This window comes from Enhydra lutris, unplaced genomic scaffold, assembly GCF_002288905.1.
Source record: "Enhydra lutris kenyoni isolate GAN:26980312 unplaced genomic scaffold, ASM228890v2 scaffoldscaffold63, whole genome shotgun sequence".
In the NCBI taxonomy this organism is placed as follows: Eukaryota; Metazoa; Chordata; class Mammalia; order Carnivora; family Mustelidae; genus Enhydra; species Enhydra lutris.
This window is the reverse complement of record NW_019154147.1, coordinates 4,776,546-4,793,427: the sequence shown is the minus strand read 5'-3', so window position 1 is coordinate 4,793,427 and position 16,882 is coordinate 4,776,546. Positions and strand designations below refer to the sequence as shown.

The 16,882-nt window shown below is 47.1% G+C and overlaps 1 protein-coding gene across 1 annotated transcript in view; it reads right to left on the bottom strand.

The window, feature by feature from the left end:
* Window positions 1-12,886, bottom strand: part of LOC111158815 (gamma-aminobutyric acid type A receptor rho2 subunit) — a 43,452-nt gene extending 30,566 nt beyond the window's left edge. The window contains exons 1-2 of the mRNA XM_022521086.1: window positions 12,759-12,886; window positions 5,029-5,135 (exon numbers count right to left, since the gene is read on the bottom strand). Coding sequence (XP_022376794.1) covers window positions 5,029-5,135; window positions 12,759-12,871 — 220 coding nt within the window. The 5' untranslated portion in view covers window positions 12,872-12,886. The remainder of the gene's footprint in view (window positions 1-5,028; window positions 5,136-12,758) is intronic.
* Between the last annotated feature and the right edge of the window lie 3,996 nt (window positions 12,887-16,882).

The following is a 16,882-nucleotide window of genomic DNA, read 5'->3' as shown; positions in this document are numbered from 1 at the left end:
TTCTCTGTTCCCCAGTAGACTGTTAGCTTCTTGAGAACAATCTATCTTGTCAGGCAAAGTCACAGAATGTAAAGGACTCCAAGAGCGCATGCTTCCCAGGCAAGGGTGGCTCCTTGGTGTTCCTCCTCCCCGGCTCCTCAGGGCAGCAGTTGCCTGGTGCGTGTACCCAGCAGACGCTGCTGTGTGTACCCTGTGGCTCCCGTACTTTCCTTCCCGGCACAACTTGACATCCTGATCAACCCTGGTCTTCCTCACTAGAGCATAAAAACTCTAAGGACTGTGGCTATCTTGCTCACTCTTGGGTCTCCAGATAACACAGACCCCACTGACACATAGTAACAGCTCAAAAAGTACAGGGCTTCTTTTTTTAAATAGGCTCCACACCCAGCATGAGGCTTAAACTCATGACCCTGAGTTCAAGAGTTGCATGGTCTACCGACTGAGCCAGTCAGGGGCCCTGCAGCTCAAGAAGTATGTATATGTCTTATGAACTGAAGTATTTTGGTTGGGGAACCTAAGCTACTTTGTTGCCACCATTCTTCTTGACCAGCCTGACAAAGTCCTTGGAGATAATTCAAGAGTTCCGTGATGACCCTCCCTCCCTCCTGGCCATCCCTGTGTACAGTGTGAATTAAAAATCAGCTTTGTGCAGGTGGGAATGTGAAATGCACAGTTGCCATAGAAGAGAACGTGGAGGGTCCTCAAAAAACTACAGAATTACAGAATGACCCAACGATTCCACTTTGGAATATAGCCCCTAAGAATTAAAAGCAGGGTCCCCGACAGCTATCCGCACACCTGTGTTCATGGCAGCATTATCACAACAGCAGAAAGGTGGAAACAACCCAGTATCTGCTAACAGATGGATGGATAAACAAAAGGGGATCTATACACCCAGTGGAATATTACTTGGCTTTAAAAAGGAAGGACAGGGGCGCCTGGGTGGCTCAGTGGGTTAAAGCCTCTGCCTTCGGCTTGGGTCATGATCCCAGGGTCCTGGGATGGAGCCCCGCGTCAGACTCTGCTCAGCAGGGATCCTGCTTCCCCACCCCCCGCCTACCTCTCTGCCTACTTGTGATCTCTATCTGTCAAATAAGTAAATTTTTTAAAATATTAAAAATAAATAAAATAAAATAAAATAATAAAAAGGAAGTACATTCTGATAACATGGGTGAGCCTTGAGGACATTATGCTAAACGAAATAAGCCAGTCACAAAATTCAGTCGAAAACTGTCTGATTCCACTCACACAAGGTACCTAGAGTAGTCAAATTCATAAAGACAGAAAGTAGAATGGTGGTTGCCAGGGGCTGGGAAAACAGGAAGGAATAGGAATTAAGTGTTTAATGGGTACAGAGTTTCAGTTTGGGAGGATGAAAAAATTCTGGAGATGGGAGGTGGTGGTGGTTGAGGAAAAGGGCCACTGACCTGTACCCTTAGAAATGGTTAAAATGGTAAGAATTTATGTTCTATATATATTACCACAATTAAAAAAAAAAACAAAACAAAACTACAACTAAATTTAAAAAACAAAACTCACACACACAAAAAAACCCCACCAGCATTGCAACCCATCTCCTAACACACAGAGGAGACACCCCCACCCCCCCAGGTCTCTGGAGCTTCCTCTAACCAGGACACATACTGCATCTGCCAGCTGGCAGCTTAGGCAAGGTATTTTCATTTCAACTGATCCCTGGGATTATTAGGAAGCTGCTAGATTTTTAATCTTTTCTCCTTCCGGACTAAAAAGGTCACCCATGGGGTATCTAACCTTAGATAAATTCTTCTCTACTTCAACTACTTTTAAACATCAATCCACAAGGAAGCCCCTCTTAAGGAAATAAACTAGAAAGAGAAGACAGGAGTTAGACATCCCCCACAAAGAGCAACAGACATCTTTGTTCACATGACCCGCTTAGGGTGCGCAGGTGCTAAGGGGAGATGGGGGTCAGGATGGGCCCAGGCTCCGCTTCTCCCCGGGGGCCTGGCACAAGGAAGGAGTGCCTTCTTCACTTGCCCAGAGTCACCTAGGTGCTGTCCGCCAGCCTCCTTCCTTGGAGACCTGCCTGACACGCAGGCAGTGTCCCCCTCCGAAGGATGAGGTGCTGGTGGGCTGGGACCCTCAGGAGCACCCACAGGGAAGGCTTCCTGGCTCTAAACCATCTCCAGATCCTCCACACTCCCGTGATGACCACATCCCACCTGCTTGGCCTGGATTGAAGTCACTGGCCCTCTTATCTGTGGTTGGGTGAGAGTATGCAGCCTTGCCACCTCGCTATGTTCCCCCTGTCCCCCACTCCAGCCAGGTGATATCTGGATACCCAGAAAAGCCCTGCACAGGATAAAAGGTGTCCAGAGGACCAAATGCCCTGGGGAAGGGGATTGGAAAGAGGGGGAAACAGACCCCACCCTGTGCTTTGGGAACTGAGATCTGATGGGTAGGAGCCTCAGGTCAGGGCCTTCCCAGCCTCAGAGGCTAGCTCGGGCAGGGGCAGGGGACCGTCCTGACCCTGCACCCTGCACGGCCCCTTTGGTGGGCCCAGTGGTGGCAGGGATCGGGGCACAGGAAGTCCGACTTGCTACTCAGATGTGGCTGAAGGAAGGGGCACCAGGACTGGGGCTGCAGCCTGCTGGAAGATTCTGCTCTGAGCCAGGTTTTCTGGGAACATGGCACCACCTCACCCTGCCGTTCCTGAGAGCCAGCTCCTGGCTTCCTGTCTTTCTCCTGGAGGAGGGGCCGTTTTTATGAGGCTCTCAGTTCTGCGGCTTATATCGCAGATGAAACCAAAGTTCTGTTCTGGCTGCTCTGTAGCCACCTCCTAAGCCCCCAGGGCCTCAGGCTCTTCTTTTTTACCCCAGGTAATCTGAGGGTTTGGACCAGGTGCCTACCCAGGCTCCTGCCAGCGGCCAACAGCCTCCAGTGGAAAGTTACTGCAAGTGCTTCGGGATAGTACCTGCCCCATACACACACACCTGCCCCACAAAGCCGTGCACAACCCCGAGGCAGGCCACGGCATGACTTTGGGGAACCCTGGGCACTTTTGCTTCATGGGCTCCTTCCTCCATAAAAAAGGTTAAAAAGCATATTTTATTTTTTTTAAAAAGCATATTTTATAACTCTATTGGTATGAGGTGAACATGTAATTACATAATATATAAGATATAGATCCTAAAATATTTTCTCCTACCTAACATTGTATTTTTTCTTCTTCTGATTTTAAAATATATTAAAATATTTCCAGAGGCTTCTAAGAGTATCACTGTGAGCATTTGACACTATGCCTACTTGCCTGCTGGATAGGTCAGCCCTGCGTTGAGGGATGTACAGCCTAACCTCAGCAGGAGTGTGACTGGAGCCAGTCCCTTCACCTCTTGGGCCTCAGTTTCCCCATCTGGGGAAAATAATAATATCTACCTCACGGAGCTGTTGTGAGGACTAAAATAAGATCCTGCATGTTCATTCCTTGACTAGAATGGTGCCTGCCACAGAAAATCACTATAAATGTGTTAGCTGTCATGAATACTGTTGTGTGTTATTGTTCTCACTGCTTAGCCAACCCTCTGTATCTTAACTGAGGCTCTACGAGAAAGGCAACAGGGACCTTCCCGCTGACAGACCTCCTGGAGCAGATATAGCAATTTCTGAGCCGCTCATTCAGGAGAAATTTGTTTTCCTAAAATTCCCTGTCAGCATGACTATGGTGAGCCCCAGGGGTGGGGGGAGGACCAGCAACTGCGAAGGCAGGGCAGAGAGAGGGCAGCCTCCTGACCTGAGCCCGGGGTGAGCAGCACTGGGGCAGGAAGAAGAGGCACTGGGCCGTCATCTGCCTGCTCCTTTCATCCTCCTGCTCAGTAGGTGTGAGAGCTCAGGGATGGAGGGAGAGGCTTTGAGGCCTTTTAAAATGCAAAGGCCTCTGGGATAAACGAATAATCCCTTAATAGGCCCACAGAGGAAGGCCTGACAGCTGGGTTTTTCTAAGGGGACCGTGAACCCTTATGTGTCAAGGGCTTTACATACATTATCTCCTTTAATCCTGACAACCCCCCCCCACACACCCATGACAACGATGATATAGGGATTACTATCCCCATTTTATAAACCAGCAAACAGAGGCTCAGAGAAGGTCTTTGACTTGCCCACCGATCACCCCTATAGCCCCAGGGACTTAAGAGAAGATCTGGAGGGGCGCCTGGATGGCTCAGTAGGTTAAAGCCTCTGCCTTCGGCTCAGGTCATGATCTCAGGGTCCTGGGATGGAGCCCTGCATCGGGCTCTCTCTGCTCAGCGGGGAGCCTGCTTCCCCTCCACCTCTGCCTGCCTCTCTGCCTACTTGTGATCTCTGTCAAATAAATAAAATCTTTTAAAAAATAAAAAAGAGAAGATCTGGAAAGGGAGATAAAGGGAGTGGGAAGCCAAATGACCCAGGCCTGCTTTGGCTGGGGCCCAGTGGCTGAAATGCTCTGGGCCTCAGTTTCCCGAATCCACAAGGTGGGGGCATTGGTCCTCCCAGCTCATGCATTCTGCTCTTCTCAGCCCACTCCCTGCCTGGTCAGAACAGATGGCTTTCCTGTCCTGCCTATGGCATTTCTCCAGTTCCTGGAAGGGACAGCCACCAGCCTCACACGACGCCTCCCTGACTCCAAAGTAGCAACACCCCCCCTTGAGAGCGAGTCTAGGAGAGGACTTGTCATGGGTTAAATTGTTGTTGCTGCAATTCCCAGCTAATCACAGGGAGGCTGAGCAGGGGAGCCATTCTGTGTCCAGACTCTCCAGGCTGGCTTGTAATTGAGGAAAATAGAGTTGACAGCTTAGTGGTCAGCAACACTTCCGTCGGCACCCCTCTCACTCACTTCCTTCCAACTCTCCCCTCCTTGGGAAAATGAGGGACTCTGGAAGCCCAGTTGGGCTTATCTGACTGTGAGTGGGGATCCAGGGGAGGGCTGTGCCTGAGAGAATGGGACAGAGCAGCAGCGGGCAGCCCTAGGGACCAGGCCCCTCGCCGGCCAAGGGAAGCGCTCGGTCCTACCTCCAAAGGCGGGCCTCATGGAGAAATCATGATCCTCCACTCTGAGAAGCGGCTGAGGTTTTCCTTTGTGGATTTTGGTCACGTCAAGGTTCTTCTTATATAGGTGACTGCAAAAACAGGCAAGAGACATTTTTCAACGGCCCACAATGTAGGATTTACTTGTTAGGAAACTTTTCTCCATCGGCTGAAGGCTAGACACACACACACACACACACACACACACACACACCCCTTCCCACCCACCCTGTCCCCCTCAGGTCCTCACAAGCAGGTCCTGAGGACCAGACCCTTCCAGAACCTACCTAAGGTAAGTTACGATTGCATGACAGCCGTTGGGTTGAATGGTGGAGAATTAGAAATTTTTTGCTTTTTAAATGTTTCTCTTATGTTACTATAATATTGGTTTCATAATCAATAAAATTCTGACACAAATATAATGGAAGTTTTAAAATGCTGGTTTTAGCCTCACCAGACCTGACGCTCCTTGTCTCAGTCCAGCTGGCAGCTGGCAGCAGAACCCACGCTCGAGCAGAGCCTCAACCCCAGGGGGAACAGACAAGGCACACTCAGTGGGGATCAAGGCCCCGGTTGGGGACAGAGTTGTTCCAGCCACTCAGCCGGGTGGTGGACACTGGAGCCAGCCAGGACTGCAGACACGGGTTCACTCTCTTTCTTCAACCCAGATGGCAAAGTAGTCATTTTTTAGTCTCTCTCACCCACACTCACTCCTTCCAGATCTTCTTTATTTTTTTTCCCTTCACCACAACCACACATAATCCAAAAACAATAAAATCCAAAATATTCTAAAGCAATATTCTACTGACACGATCATCACTAAACAAAAAACAAGGAAGAGAGGAGGGAGAAGAGTAAGGAGAGAGGGAGGAAGGATGGATTTGTGTCTGACAAGATATGAGATCTAATTCTTTTTTATTTTATTTTATTTTATTTATTTGAGAGAGAAAGAATGAGAGAGAGAGAGAGCATGAGAGGGAGGAGGGTCAGAGGGAGAAACAGACTCCCTGCCGAACAGGGAGCCCAACGCTGGACTCAATCCCAGGACCTGGAGATCATGACCTGACTGAACGTAGACGCTTAACCAACTGAGCCACCCACACACCGGTGAGATCTAATTCTTGACAGAAGAAACAAAACAGCTGAATCAGAAGTCAGTGTTACCGTAAATTTTGTTCTGTACAGGATGTTTAAGGACTCTAGTAAATGAAGAGATTTGGGGTTGAATGTTTGTTGCTCATTTATATATACATCCTTATTTTACTCTCAATGTTCTTATCATGCTTTCATTTTTCTTTTTTTTTTAAAGAAACAGGCATATTTCCTGTTTAAACTCTGTAAGAGGGAAGTAACATGTTTCCTCTCTCAAGGTCCTGTTCTTTGAGACATCTTCCTATGAAGTCTTTCTTAACTTTTATTCTCTGTAAGCTCTGCCCAGGTGGTATAATTTGTTGGGAGGGCTAAAGCCGTGCTGATCAATAAAGTAGCCACTAGCTCCGTGTGGCTGTTGAAGTCAATTTAAATTAAATTAAATTAAATTGAAATTTAATTAATAAAATAAAGTCAATAATAAAATAATATTAATGTTATTTAATTACACTAGCCATACTTATATGCTTAATAGCCACATGAGGCTGGTGGCTACTATGTTGGATAGTGCAGATCTGTAACATTTCCACAGTCTTCAAAAGTTTTATTTACACAGTGCTGGTCTAAAAGTTGGTCTGCCCACCTCCCTTCCCACCAAGAAGCAGAATCCCCTATAAGCTGGGCTTCCCACCTTATAGCCCTACTCTCAGAACCACCTGGAGCTCCAGACCTCCCAACCACTCTCCCTCTTCCTGCGATGGCTTTGGCCCCACCACTTCTCTTCTTATCCATCAACCTTGGGATGTCAGCATCCATAGGGACAGCCATCCTACACTCTGGTTGCACAATTCCTCAATTCCTAGACTCAAATCCACTTGGTAACCACATATCTATGGAGAACTGACTCTGTCCAGATGCGGTACTAGTCATGGGGAGGACATATACTCACTGCCCTCACTGGGCTGATAACCCGGTCGGGGAGACAGACAATAAGCAAGTGGACAGATAAGTAATGTAACTTCAGAAAGTGCTAAGTGCCATAAAAATGTAATCAATCAGGATAAGAAATAAGAGGGAGATGGATTGGGGTGGAAGTGATCAGGGAAACCACCTGAGACCCAGATGGGATGAGGGACAGAGCAAGTCATGAGAAGATGTGAAGAAAGTGTACTCTGAGAGAACAGCAAGTGCAAATGTCCTGAAGTGAGTCTGGCTTGTGTGAGGAGAGCAAGGAGAAACAAAGCAGTAAGAAAGAAGGTGGGAGATAAGGCCAGGGACAAGATCATGAGACCCTCATGAGTATAATACTGACAGGGAAACCCATGAAATTCTGAACAGGAGAGTCACAAGGACTGTTTAGGACCTGAGACAATCTCCTGACCACTGTGTAGAGAAGACCGAAGAGGGCACAGTAGACACAGGAGACCATTAGGAAACTTGCTGAGAACATGGTGCCTGGATCAGGGCTGTAGGGAAGGGAGGTGCAGAGAAGTGATCAGATCTAAGGAAGACAGAAAGGTCTAGCTGATGGATTATATATAGGGTGTGAGGGAAAGACAGGGGCAAGGATGACTCTGGTTTATGACTTGAGCACCTGGGTGAATGGTGGGGGCATTCCCTGAGATGGCAAATGGCACATTTGTGGTGAAGAGGTTGCATTTCATTCTTAGCCATCTTGATTTTGAGGTACCTGTAAGATATCCAGGGAGAAGGTGAAAACAGGGTGGGGGCACGGGCAGTAGGGGTATTTTCACTTCTGTCAACCTTGCAGGTTCTTATTTTCACTGGGGGCTTGGCAGAGGTGCCTGGTTCCCCTCCCAGAGCCCTTGACCTCTGCCCTCAAACATCCTCACTCCAGCTTCATCAGCATCTCCCTTTCCCACAGCTCCTTCTCATCAGCCTTCAAACTGGATTCAAGTCTCTTCTCCCTTGAACCCAAACTAAGCAGAAGGTCTGTCTAGACCACACATCTTCTTCACATAAAATTTATTGAAAAGTGGTAGCATTACAGGTATGGTAGATATATTTGTCTTTAAACTTTCTCTTTAAAAAAAAAAGTCTCCCCCCCTCCTCACAAATCCATAACCCTCCCAGAGACCTGTGCGCCACAAGCTACAGCCGCCTCCTCACCCCCAAGCACTTCCTGCGTCCCTTGTGCGGGCCCCGAGGCCCTGCTGAGTGCTGGCTTCTCTGCCACCTGGAGGACCATGCCTCTCCTGGAAATCTGGTCTTTCAGGACCAAGGACTGGGCTGTCCTCCCAACACCCGAGAGCTCGTTCTCAATTTCCATTGCCGCCTCCCTGCCCTCAGCTCACCCCTTCAACGCTAATATCCCCAGGGTCCTGTCCCACCACCTCCTCTTCTCCTTTTACACCCTCTTTGGCAGGCGAGCCTATGTCTGTGGCTTCAGTTGTCATTAGCCTGTGGATGATTCCGGCTTCTGTACCCCCGGCTCTAGATCTTTTATCCAACTGCCGACCTGATGATCCCCTGGTGGATATCCTATAGCATTTAAACTCAACGCACCTCTAGTTTGAGGTGGTCTAGGCTGTAGGTTGAGAAGGGATTCAATAAAAGGGGAAGGGGAGGAAGAGGTTGCGGGGTACGCGGGGACCGGGCCAGGCAGAGCCTTGAAGACCATGTTGAGACTTCTGTCTTTATCCAAAGGCAATGGGAAAATACTGAAGGTGTTAAGCAAGTTGGAGGAAGAAGTTGGAGTTGCTTTTAGACAAGCCCATTGGAGGGAAGTCTAATGTAACGTCTTCCTCCCAGTGAGCTGGAATATGGAACCCAAGTCTGGGTCCCTTGAAGCGTGGTGGTCACTGTCAGGGTACCTCCACCAAGCTTCCACTGTCATGGTCTCCACCCCAAGCCTGGCTCCAGAAGTCAGGAGGGACCAGGCCCAGTTCCCTGAACAGCAATTGCATGACAGGCCATATTGGACACCCAGCAATGGCACCGTTGAAAGGCGGAGGAAGAGCTCAGCCTAAGGGCTTAGCACATCACAGACATTAAATTGTGAGCGCAGCCAGCGCCCTACCCCTCTGCCTCATGGGGAGCAAATCCCGGCTGGCCAGCAGTGTTCCTCTCCATTTAGAGGGGAGGATTTGGTTGCGGAAGTTGCAGAATTCCAGCCCCACTGCAGGAGAGAAGAGATTGAAATGCCTGTGCCATTCCTGAGGGCCCAGAACTGGGTTTTGTTGTTGTTTTTAAAGGAACCAGTTATTTGATAATTCAGGCCACTAATATCTCCAGCCTTGGGCTTTTTGTGTGAGCCAGATGCCCTCAGTTCGTCCTTCCAGTGCCCGGATGCCTTGGCCCAAAGACCCTAGACTCCAGGGGCCATACTCTGAGTCCCAGCCCAATGCAGGGGAGCCAGAACCTCAACAGCCTTGGGTGGAGAGGGAGGAAAAATTTGCTCATGACTCCTTCGAGAGGCAGGGCTGGTGCCACCATGCTGAGGTTCATTTGGTAGGCATAATAGCGGGCATGACGACCATGCCTGTACGTATCACCCTCCCTCCATGCAGGCCCTGAGCTGTAGTTAACCCTTCATCCCAGGAGAAAAGGTCTCATGAGCACTCTTTTCAGTTGGAGAAACGAGGTTCAGAGAGATTAGGAAACACGGCCATGGCCAGGGAGCCACAGAACCAGGGTCCAAACCTGGTTTCTCTGACTTCCTGGCCCCACCTCCTTCCCCAGGCCACTGGGGAGGGTGAGGATCACTGGGCATCAGGAAAGCAAAGCTGCTCCTGGGCCTGGCACTACGTAAACCACGAGGCAGACCACGAGAAGGCTGGCCACGGGGGCTGCAAATGGGAGAGGAAATCTGGAAGGGGCCCCCAGGCTCTGGGACCAGGAGGAACCAGAGAGTGTTATCTGGTGAGAGCCTGGACCCCCAGAGCCCAGAGCTAGGTTCATTTTCAGATCTCCAGGGAGAAGAGCCTCTCTTGCCAGGTGGGGAGCAATCACGGGGTCCAGAAGCCAACTCACGTAGCGGGCAGGGAGGGACTGGAATAAAGCTGGAGAAAGAAAGGCGGGGAGAAGAGAAGAGAGCAAATCGAATAGTCGGGAGAAAACAGGTTCAGGTGGCAGCAGTTCCATAAAGGGGGACACGAGGGGTGGGAAAACCGGAAGCAGGTCTGGAAAAAGCACCTTCTGAGCAGAATAATTGTTTTGTGAGAGTGCCTTGGGAAGATGATACGGAAAGTACGTAGGTTACAAAAGATCCTAACAGTGTGTGTGTGTGTGTGTGTGTGTGTGTGTGTGTGTGTGCGTGCACGTGCGTGTGCGCGCGTGTGTGTTTGTGTGTGTGTGTGAGTGACTGGGTGAAATCCTGTGTACGGTGTATGGTATGTGTGTTTAAGACGGTATGATGTGGAAGGTGGGGACAGACTTCCAAGGAAAGAAGCTACCTTACAGAGATGAAGTGGTCTAAAAGTCATGTCATTTTGTTCCTCTTTATTCGTACAGCTTAACTCTTGTGTGTCAATGAGGAAAGTAATATTTTAGTCTGACACTTGGCTGAAATTTTTCACAGACAGACAGAGCCTTATGATGGTCTGAGCCTGCACGTGCCCTGGTGGATTTAGAAAGGCCTAGAATCATGTTCCCTAAGGTGACATTTTCTCTATCCTCTCTCCTAGCCTCCCTTCAATAATTATTTTTTACTTCTTGAATGTGTGGGTTCATCTTTTCTTCCACTTTAACACCCCCTGGGATGGATTTCAAGAGACTCTCCTCACGCACAAGGGTCAGAATCAGTCTGTCCCCAGGCTCAAGCCAGCGCCTGGGAATGACTGTAGTCTTCTGAGGAGTGACACAGGTATGACAGCCCAGGCTGCCGAGCAGGATCCCTGAGGACCCCTGAGGGGTTCCTGTTGAACCCCAGAAGTGTTCTCAGGGAATAGATAAGTCCATACAACGCTTTTCCTCCAGGCTGAGAAAATCAAGGAACCTACGTTCTAGCCCAGTGGGGTCACTAAGTAGCTGTATGAATTACTCCTGCCTTCCAACAGACTTCTCAGCATCCATAAAATTGAAACCATGTTTCCCAATATGTGCTCTGTAAAATATGAATCCCACAAGATAGTCCCAAAAAAGCAGGGGGTTTTTTTTGAGAAACTGTATAATTTATTTTCCTCTTCAAGATTCAGAATGTCTATTTGCATAATAAAGGTTCGAGAAGCTGTGCTGTAAAGACAGCTGTTCAAAATGATCTAACCAGAGTTTCCCAAATTTCTTTGAGCCCGAGACCCCCTTTTCACCCAACACCTGTTCACCTTTCACAGTCTTAGGGCTCAGAGGAATTACAGGATCACATGACCCCTGAGTCTCCTTCCAATTCAACAGCCTCGAATTCTGGCAACATCCCCAGGAGGAGACTTGCAGTGAGTGCCTCCTTCCTGTCCTCCTGGACAAGTTTTATCTGTTGCTTTCTGCGTGACTAGGATTAGGTCCTGCAGAGCTTGGACCTCCTGGAGAGCGGCAGTCTCTGAAGCCAGCATATTCCTGGGAGCTTAAGATGGTCTACTGGGATGCAGAAAGTAGAGAATGTAACTCTCACTGATAGTTTTTATCTAAAAATAACGAAGCAATCGAGTTTTACTTTAATATACATATGTGTAATAGTCTATGTATATAACTTATAGGTAGATCTGTTGGAAGTACAATTTCAAAAAATTGTCACCAAGAGCGATGCCTGATTAAAAATAAAAGCCAGTGACTTAGAAAATGTGCCTCCATATATTAGTTTATATTCACAATCTCTAGTTCTCGCAATGCTTAGTAGAATGCGGAACAGATGTGTGACATCTTACACACACCCTCTACCTCTCAGCTGCTTGCTCTTTTCTTCATGCCAAACAGTCGTTGTTTCCATCAGGCCTGTGGTATCAGGCTTTGTCCATCGGTTCAAGCAAACTTACTAAGAAACTTCGATTTGTAATATGATTTTCAATGCACATTCCAGGCCGAACCAGTATCTTGGAAATGTTTCTGTTACATCGTGCAATGGCAGTTGCCTACACCTGTTGCCCACACATGTATTTTGGATAACCTAGCAAATTTCAAATATCTTTTTAAGATTGAAACAGTGAAATGATACCCGATACAGTTAGAAAGCTGTTCCCAGTCCAATAATTTAAAGAGGACAACTCTCAGTTACATTTTTTCTCAATAGTTCAAACTAAATTCCTATCTACCGGGGTCCACCTGCCCCTCCCCGCCCCTCCCCGCTCCTCCAAAATTCTCGAGTGCAATTACTCAGCAGGTCCCTCTGGTCCCTACAGGATGTCATCCTGAGGAACAAAGCAGCACAAGATCAGAAGCATGAGATGTTTTTACCCACGAAATCTTCAACCACCTGCCTGAAATCGAAATGCCTAGACAGAACACTGATGCCAGAACAAACTCCTCAGCCTGGTCTGGCTTTGCTCTCTCACAGCTTGTGACCCTAGAGAATATCTGTGCTCTGAGAGAGGCTGTTTTCAGTGAGGTGGTGGCCCCATCAACCTCTGGCTGGAAAATAGATTCCAGCGGGTCAGTGTAAGCCCCGGCCCTCCTGGGAGCTGGCGCGCTGAGCGCCCCTGCAGGTGACCTTCCTCTCCTCCCACCCAAGCCTTTACCTGGGCTTGGTCATTTCCAGCTGCCCAGTCGATCTCCTCCTCTTGGGCTTTCTGCTCTCCACAAGAGCCGTCAGGCAAAACAAGAACAAAATGAGTCTTGTGAAATCAGGCATTCTGGGAACGTCTACGATGCCACAGACTGCTCTCCAGGAACCTGCAGCGGGGCAGGACCCCGCAGGCTGCACCGTACATTCAGTCTGTCATCTTGTGGCGGTGCTTCTCGAAGGGTCTGCGAGAGCACGACTGGCCGGACTGGTTTTTCCGATTAAATATTTGATAGTGGTGCTCGTCCCACCCCACCTCCCACCACACCCCCACCCCCACGCCCCCAAGGCGTGACACAAACACCAAGGCTTGGCCCTCCCTGCCGCGTAGTGATTGGCCATTAGTCAACAAGTTTGTCCTCCTGTGAAATTCTGCTTCCGCTGAGTCCCAGAGCAGCTTTGGCTAAAACTGTTACATAAAAAAAAAATAAATTAAAAAATTTAAACCTCTTGAACATGCCAGCTTTTTTTTTTTTTTTTTTTTTTTTTTGCATTTGAACATGCCAGCTCTTTGCTGAGATCATTAATCCTTCCCTCTGGCTGCATAAAACCCGTCTGTCACATCCACTAGGGAGACAGCTTGGGTTCTGAGTGGATTTGCAGGGAAGACCTGATGGGCAAGAGGAGTGCATGAACGTGCTCAGGAAATGCTGAGTAAACACACGAATGACCTGTTTTCCCCGGGTTGCTTTATTTCTCCATCTAAGAAAGCATATTTTGCCCATGGCCAAAGATGCTTGCTTTCCCCCCAAATACACGTTTTCTCAATGAAAAGACATCTTATCAAAGCATAAAATCCATTTTGATTTTGAAGGGATGTATAAACCAAAGGAGAATTCATGCTTATGTAAGCTCTTCTTCCTACCATGAGCATTAGATTAATTTGGGTCTTTAATCCTAAAATGTATAATATCACCATAAATTAGGCTTGATTCCTATCCTGGAACGTGGACTTGCGAACATTTGAAGTGTAAAGATACATGTGTTTATTTTAGTCTACTGAACAGAATAAAATGTTTAAAGACTACTTATTTCTTGCCGGCTGTGTCTGAGATGGAGAGGAGTTTGGTGTGGTAAAGACATAGGGAGATGCGGCGGGAGGTCAAGAGAAGTGATAAACAGAAGTGAACAGAATTGGGGTTTTATTATGTAAGAAAGAAAGCAAAGTGGGATGACACGATCCACTTTTTTTTTTAAAGGAATTCCTGAGATCAGTTGGATCAGAGAAGTTATAATAACAAAGGAGGATGAGTTCCTACCCTAAAAGAAGGGCAGACGGAAGGTGAATAGGAGGGAAGACAGAAGAATGAGGTCAAGTTCTTTCTGAAGTAGAATACACTTGCTGACTGAATAGGGTGGGAGGTAAGAAGAGGCAACAGTGATATCTACGATTCCAGTTTGGAGGTGGGACTGGTGGGTAACTGATATCCATTAGAGGTGGACAGGTTTGGTGGGGAGATAACATAGATTTTGACTCATGGAATTTGAGGTATCATGGGACTTCCGGATGCACAATAGGCAACTAGAGTATAGATAAGCCTGAAGCTCAGGAGAAAGGTCTGGACTGGAGAATTAAGTCTGGAGCCGTCAATGTATGGTGGTAGTTTAACCACAGGAAAGGGTGAGATCTTCCAGGAAAACAGAAGTCCCAGTGTAAGCATAGCATCCTCAGGAACCTATACTTTCTTTTTTTAAAGATTTTATTTTTAAGTAATCTCTATACCCCATGTGGGGCTCGATCCTACAACCCTGAGATCAAGAGTTGCATGCTCTACTAATCAAGCCAGCCAAGTGTGCTGAAACCTATACTTCTAATGGATGGATGGGAAGCCTGAACAAAAGTATAGAACTAGCAAAGATGTTGACTATGAAAACCAAAGGAGTCTCTGGGAGGGAGTAGTCAACAGTCAATGTTGTGAAGAAGTGACGGCAGGAAACAGGTTAACTAGCTCTGGCAACCAGTACACTGTTCCTAACTTCAGTTAACTGTAGTTTCAGTTGAAAGATGTGGCAGAAAGCCAAAATACAGGAGTTAAATAGGAATTTGGGAGTGGGAATAATTCTGTATGGGGACTAACTCACTGGTTCCCCAATCTGGCCACTTCTCAGAATTATCCAGATAATTTGCTTAAAAGTCCCACTGCTCCTGAAGATTTAGTAGGGAAGGAAAGATACCCATGAAAGTTCTTTTCCATAGATTTTGTTCAAAAGATGGTGCTTCTGACTAGAACCCTAGAACTATTCATGGATATTGTTGGTTTTCGAGAAATATTTGTTTTGGGGCTCCTGGATGGTTCAGTTGGCTAAGTGTCACACTCTTGGTTTCGGCTCAGGTCATGATCTCAGGGTCATGAGATGGAGCCCCGCATCAGGCTCCATACTCAGCAGGAGTCTGCTTGAAATGCCCTCCCTCTCCCCCAGCTCTCCCCCACCTTCTCTTCCTTTCTCTCTCTCTTTTTCTCTCCCTCAAATAAATAAATACATCTTTTAAAAAAAAAGAGAGAGAGAGAGAGAGAGAGAAGTATTTATTTTGTTGCATTCTGGACATTTTAGGTCCTATCAATTTTTTTTCTTTTTTTTTTTTTAAAGATTTTATTTATTTATTTATTTGTCAGATAGAGAGAGAGAGAGAGCATGCACAAGCGGGCAGAGTGGCAGTCAGAGGCAGAGAGAGAAGCAGGCTCCCTGCCAAGCACGGAGCCCGATGCGGGACTTGATCCCAGGACCCCAGGATCACAACCTGAGCGGAAGGCAGCAGCTTAACTGACTGAGCCACCCAGGCTGTCCCTATCAGTTTTTTCTTTAAATCTTTCTTATTTTCGGTAGTTGAATTATTGTGATTATGGTATGGAGAAAAACTCAGTTGGAGATAAGTGTAATGTTTTAAGTAATGTCTTTTTTGAAGTATCATTCACATACCATAAATTTACCCCTTTTTTAAAAAATTTTTTAAGATTTTATTTATTTAAGAGGAGAGAGAGAGAGAGAGCTTGAGTGGGGGCCCGGGGAGAGGGAAAGGGAGAAGCAGACTGCCCACCAAGCTGGGAACCCGACATGGGGCTCAATCCCAGGACCCTGAGATCATGATATGAGCCAAAGGCAGACACTTGACTGACTGAGCCAACCAGGTGCCCCAAATTTACCCCTTTAAAGTGTGGTTTTTGTATAGAGTGTGCAACCATCCCCAGTATCTAATTTTAGATCATTTTCATTTCCCGCCAAAGAAGCCTATACCCATTAGCAGTCGCTGCCCCTTCCTTTCAGTTCCCTTCAGTCCCTAGCAATCACCAACCTACTTTCTGTCTCTACGGATTTGCCTAAGGCGGGTATTTCATATACACAGAATCATACCCTATGTAGCCTTCCGTGTCTGACTTCACTGGACTTGATCTCCCCCCCCACCCTGGCATGATGTTTTCAAGATTCATTCATGTTGTCCTATGTATTAGAACTTCATTCCTCTTCATGGCCAGATACCATTCCATCATATAGACAGAGCACACCTTGTTTATCTTAGTCGATGGGATGAGTTTCCAGTTTGGGGCTATGAATAATAATGCTGCTATGAATACTTCTGTATAAGTTTGTGCAAATGTGCTTGCATCTCTCTTGATAATATACCTGGGAGTGGAATGGCTGGGTCATACGGTAACTCTTCACTTAACTTTTTGAGGAACTACCAGTTTTTCAAAGTGGTTGCCCCATTTTACATCCCCACCAACAATGGATGAGAATTCCAACTTCTCCACATCCTCACCAACACCTGTTTTATTCTAGCCGCCATAGTGGATGTGAAGTAGCTTACTGTACTTTTGATGTGCGTTTTCCTAATGACTAATGATGTTCGGGCATCTTTCCATGTTTATTGGTCATTTGTGCATCTTCTTTGTACAAGTATCTATTCAAACCCTTTGCTGTTTTTAAGTCAGGTTAGCTTTTTCATTATTGTTATGAGTTCTCTAGATATTCTAGATACAAGCTTCTTATAAGATATTTTATCTGCAAATATTTTCTCCCACCCGGGATTGTCTTTTCACTTTTCACTTTATTAATGATGTTCTTTGAAACACGAAGGGTTTG